This window comes from Cynara cardunculus (assembly GCF_001531365.2).
Source record: "Cynara cardunculus var. scolymus isolate 2C chromosome LG 6, CcrdV1, whole genome shotgun sequence".
Classification (NCBI taxonomy): Eukaryota; Viridiplantae; Streptophyta; class Magnoliopsida; order Asterales; family Asteraceae; genus Cynara; species Cynara cardunculus.
In genome coordinates this window covers 17505978-17512089 of record NC_037533.1, presented here as the reverse complement: position 1 = coordinate 17512089, position 6112 = coordinate 17505978, and the positions used below count along the sequence as shown (strand labels likewise).

At 31.6% G+C, this 6112-nt stretch overlaps 1 protein-coding gene across 1 annotated transcript; it reads left to right on the top strand.

Annotated features, from left to right (window-relative positions):
* Positions 1-1050: 1050 nt before the first annotated feature.
* Positions 1051-2505, top strand: LOC112514770 (stem-specific protein TSJT1). The gene is made up of 4 exons (XM_025121372.1): positions 1051-1423; positions 1517-1757; positions 1850-1970; positions 2064-2505. The coding sequence occupies exons 1-4, from the start codon at positions 1215-1217 to the stop codon at positions 2255-2257; spliced, it is 765 nt and encodes a 254-aa protein (XP_024977140.1). The 5' UTR covers positions 1051-1214; the 3' UTR covers positions 2258-2505.
* Positions 2506-6112: the final 3607 nt, after the last annotated feature.

The window sequence follows — 6112 nt, the reverse complement described above, 5'->3', positions numbered from 1 at the left end:
GTCTCCATGGTTTTTAAAAAATAACACTTTACACCCCTGTAATTTTAAAATTATAACATGTTCATCATAACTTATAAAAATATTCAATTTAGTTCCTTTCTAACAATCGTTAAAAGAAAAAGACATTGAATAAATAGCATATTTGTCATTTTATTCATTTGATGATTTTGGTTCCTCTGAGTTTTGAATCAGTAATAGAAAAAAAAAATATATATATATATATATATATATATATATATATATATATCAGTTTTTCATTTAAGAGAAATTTTAATGATTATTAGATAAATGGGTTGTATAATCTCACTCCTTCCTCATTACTGTCCAGATAGGACATGATAGGGCAAATCAAGACAAGATAGAACAATTATTCAACATTTGGTAAGATAAAATTGAACAGAACAGAACGTGTAAAATGACTAATTTACCCCTAAGAGTTGTTTATTTTAATTAATTTATGTAATTTATTAAATTATAATAAAATAATTATTTTTATAACAAAATATATCATTTGAAAGTTTTCGTCAAAACAATTAAAATGACACCAAATAAAAACCTTACATAGTTTCCAATTTTTATTTTTATCTATTTTCTACATTATTTTTTTGTATTAATATATAATAAATTACATAAGTTTAATAAAAATATAGAAACCGTATAAAACTAATGTTTTTAGGACAATAAAATGAAAGTTTAAAAAACATAAAATACAATAAATAAAATTTAAAAATAAATGAAATGTAGAAAAGAGATCTATTTGATATTTTAAAAGAGAATTAAGTTTTATTTTAAGTTAATATTGGTAAAATATAAGTCTGTTCCACCTTCTTTCATGGGGTAAGGGTGGAACAGACCTGTTCCACTTTGTTCCTGTCTGCTATACTCAAACTCATGCCAAAAATGAGACAAGAAATCTTGTTTTGTCCTGTTATGTTCTGTCTAATGTTAACTTAAATTGTTATTTTCAAGAAACCACAGGGACCAAATTTGTAATTTATATTCCATGTTCATGGGGTTACGAGAAAGCTAAAACTTATCCCTCAATCGTTATCGTTATCAACTTATTCATCACCACGTAGTTCCACGCTCCGTCGCCGCCATTAACATCGATCACCTTTCCTCCCTATTTATAGCCACCCTGCAACTGTCTTCAATTCCTCCATTATCGTTCCATTTTTCAGTTTTTCAGCTCGAAAAATTCTTTGGAAAAAAAAATGTTGGCTATATTCCACAAGGCGTTTGCAAACCCGCCGGAAGAACTGAAAAGTCCGGCGAGTAACCATTCCAATAAACCAAAACTCCCAGAAGAAACCCTCGAAGAGTTCCTATCTGTTCATCCCACAAACACCTTCTCTATGACCTTTGGTGATGCTGCTGTTCTTGCTTATGTTAAACCCGACCGCCCTTACTCCGTTCATCAAAGGTATCGTGTGATTCTAATCCTTCCGATTTGTTGTTTTCTGACTGTAAATTGGTAAATTGTTCTTTTGTTCAAATATTTTTATGGGATTTGCAGGATGTTCACTGCTTTTGATGATATATACTGTGTATTCATGGGGAGTTTGAACAACTTATGCGCCCAAATCAAACAATACGGACTATCAAAGAACACCGATGAAGCCATGTTCGTGATCGAAGCTTATCGGACGCTCCGAGACCGTGGTCCGTACCCGGCCGATCAGGTGATCAAGGATCTTGAAGGCAGCTTTGCATTTGTTGTCTACGATAGCAAATCCGGCACCGTTTTCACTGCGCTGGTGATTAATTAAACCTTCATCTTTACAGTTCAAAAAGATTCATTTTTCTTTGCCTGCCAACTGTTCGACAAAATGTCTCAATGAATTTGCAGGGCTCAGATGGTGGTGTGAAGCTTTATTGGGGCATAGCTGCAGATGGGTCTGTTGTTATTTCTGATGATTTAGAGGTTATCAAAGCAGGTTGTGCAAAATCTTTTGCACCATTTCCTAAAGGTATGTTCATATTGGTGAATACCCATTTGAAAAAGCTTTGATTTTTGTGAAGATTTGGCCATGGATTTGAGGTTTTTGGGACAAAATTTGCAGGTTGTATGTTTCATAGTGAAGGTGGTTTGATGAGCTTTGAGCATCCAATGAACAAGATTAGGGCAATGCCAAGGGTGGATAGTGAAGGAGTTATGTGTGGGGCTAATTTCAAAGTGGATACCTACACTAGGGTTAATTCTATTCCACGTAGGGGTAGTGAAGCCAATTGGACCCAATGGGATAATCATTATTAGCGGATATCTTATCCCTTAAATCCCGTCTCTGAAAGATATACTGGATTTGTTTGGAAGGAACAGTCGGTGTGTCTTATCTTTCAGATCCTATCCTCGAGATATATGAAGGGTTTGTTTAATTTGGTTCCATTAGAGAGAATCCTAGTGGATCTTGATTCTACGGTCTACTTCTAATATATCCTTTTGTTTGTTTCTTGAATGTAAATATTCGATTTTGGGAATAAAGTCTTATTGTTCTATTTGTTGCACAAAGTTGTGTTTGTTACCGGTCATTTTGTTGTGTGTATCTTATCTTTTAGATCCTATCTTCAAGATATATACTGGGTTTGTTCAGTTTGGTTCCGTTTAGGATGATTGTAATTGATCTTGATTCCATGATCTACCTCCAAGATCCGATCTTTTACAACCTTTCTTTCTTGATTGAATATAAGACTTTCAAATTTAAAGTTGTATAATATTCTTTATAATAATTTTATATCATATTGATCACATAATATAAATTATATCATTATATTCGTCTCATCAATACCTTAAAAATAAGCTTAATTATATTATTAAATAATATAAATATATACTGATTTATTTTTAGAACTTATTTTTAATATCTTAAATTTTCATTTACACCCTTTATCTATACTATATTACAGAAATCGGTAACGGTTATTGTTGAATTTTTAAAAGTTATAAGTCTTGATGAATATAATTTACAATTTTTGAAGTTTGCCAACCTGCACGATTTAACATGACAATTAAAAGTAATTTGGGTCATGATTACCCAGGTTTTGTCCATGTACAGTTGGCTTTAATTTTACTAAAGACACTGTTTTTTCAATAACAGAAATTTGGGTTAAGACAAATTTTTTGCTCAAGTGCATAAATAAGTAATCCATATGTGTTTAGTTGAAGAATTAGACAGGATTTTATCTTAAGGTCCTAAATTTTTTTTTTGATTAATCTGGATATCCAACCCGTTATGCGAGCCGACTAATCCCAGGGCGACTACCTGTTTTGCAGATAGCCTGGAGTCACTGCATTTGAAGCTCCGTGGCCACAAGGGGATTTTTATTTCTCATTGGATTTGAACATGGGACCTCCCGGTACTTTTGACCTTTGGAGCCAAACTCAAACCAATCAGTCCTAGAATTTGCAGTATGTATTGGGGGTTTCCTCTAGGTATTTTATGTGGATTATGGGTTAATCTAAAAAAGTACACACGTTGTTGCATATGTTTGTATCTTTAGGATTCGTAGCTGTATATATAAACAATAATCATGCCTAACATTTATGAGACTGATTTCCCGATTGATTCCCTTCCATCTAATAGCTGATTTGGGTATGTGAAAGTACATGTTTGTTTTATGTGATCGATGAACCTAAAGAAGAACAACATGGGTACTGATTTGTTTATGGAGGAATCACTCCAACTCCTCGTGGAGAAGGCAATGTTGATAAAAGGTAACATTTTAGTTAACTTTCAACAAGCTATGTGGGCTGTTTATCAAGTATTTGTCCCTAAAACAACAACTATATAGTGTTGTCATCGAGTGCTGGTCCATAGGTGTTGATTGGGCCCTGTTTCAGAGCATTTTCAGAGCTGTTTGAGGTCTGTTTCAGGGACGTTTAGAAACTGATTTTGATCAGTTCTTTCGTCTCCGACTAAAGGGATTCAATAGGGGTTCATTGTAAGATAGTAGGAATATTACTTTGGGTGCCAATCGAGTTAGGATAAAACCTCTGTCACATAAATTTATGTTTACATTTCTCATATTATCGATTTGTTTATATTGATAAATTGTCGCTTTGTTTGAGGTCTGTTTTGAGGATGTTTAAAATCTGTTTAAAGTCATGTCGTGTACCCAACCAACAGACGGATATGACATTAGTTATAACTGAATGTGTCATTTAGAATAAACGCGATATGAATGCATATTTTCCTTTTCTTTCTCTTTTTCTTGTCGGTATTTACATACGACAATTTCCAATTTCCTTTAAAGGAGAGTCACACAAAACCATATCTTTATATTCAAAAGTTAATGGTCAATTAGTTCCTTTTTCCCGTTTTTCCATCTTTGGTCCAGCTTGAACACACTGTACTTTCTTAAAATCACAATACTTGACAGATTACAATCTTAATCAGTTATCCCTTTATTATCCTTTAACAAGATAAGATAACTAAAATGCTTTTTCGCTTAGGTTGATTTGTGATACAAGAAAAAGACTGAAAGGGGGACCGATATAGGACACAAGCGCATTAGATACGTTGTAGTGAATGATACAATGGGATCCATAACTTATTTCTGTTAAAAAAATTATAGTTGTTTGAAATTGATATGTTTTCTTATGAAATTCTAAAGCTTTTGTGTTATTTTTTTCCCATTAAAAAACTATATGTGTTAAAGGATAAGTTTATCTGTTTGAGAGACAAGAGACTGATCGGTTTGAGGTAGGTAAAGAAAGAAGACTGAATTATTTACAGGGTATTTTTTATATTAATTTGTTTGAGATGGCTTAATGGATACAAGTAAAGGTACTGGCTTATTTTATATAGCCATTTGACTTAATCATTAAACCGTAAAAAACACTTGTATATGATTGGACGAATAGATCTTCCCAACCCAAATGACCAAATGTAGCAAATAAAATGGAAAGTTGATCGGAATAGCCAATTTCATCGCCCAAATTCACTTTTTAGCCATTTTTCAGATATCTTCTTAAAATAGTCAGTTTTTACACAAATGCTTTATGCAGTAGCATAAAGACTAAGGGGTTGTTTGTTTACCTCTTAATAGTTCTATTAAAAGGCAACTTCTGAATCGTTAAGAGATAAATCTTGTTTGGCAAAAAAAAAATCTGCCTCTTAATAATTCTAAAACCTTCTGAATGATTTTGTATCCTGGATCTCCCTTAACCATTAAGAGCCCTAATTTTATTGTACATAATTACCAAACAATTATATTTCATTTTGCATTATATCATGAGAGCCTCTTAATCATTCTGCAATTGCCAAACAGCCCCTAATTTATGGAAGAAAAAAAAAATCCTTACGTATATTTTGTTTTAAACCTAATTAGTTACTTCCAACTACACCTTTGCACTTGAGGGTCAATCTACGTCCGGCCAAAGGAAACCCTGTGCACACTTCCATTACCCTGTTCCAAAACGGATAGGAAGTTTTATACTTCAAGAAATTGGACTACTGTTTACCAAAAACACAAGTATTTGCAGAGTTGGAAGACCAATCCTCATACAAAATTCTGAATTTTTACACAAAAAAATATTTTATAGTTTTTTAATATGAAAATCAACTTTAAAACATTTGCATAAGCATCAATTAAAATGAAAATTTTAATTAAAAAAATGACTAAAAAATAAATTTGGTAGAAAAAAGTAACTATTTTAGAAAATTTCACAAATAAGATTCATCACTCTATTTATAAAATAAAATATAAATAAATAAAATTAAAAAAGAAATTTGGTGGATGAAGTTTGGGGGATCCTTACCAAAATAGCCATATAAAATTAACAAATTACATTTTTAACCTTTTTTTATAAAAAATTTACAACATGATTTTGGGTTACGCTGCTATCACCGTTAGATACAACGAAAACCATTTTACGATTAATGAAAGTTGTGATTTTTTTAATTTTTTTTTCCTAAGACGGGTCTTACCCTTACGCACCATGCACCTTTTAATGCGCAAGGGCCCCATAAAAGTATTTTTTATTTATTTATTTAATTTTGTTTAATTTTTTAAATATTTTAAAAATATTTTTTTTACAAATATAGTTTGTTATTATTTTTTTTTGAAAATTTAAATTTTTTTCTTAACAATTTCTTATTTAAGTTTAAGTTAT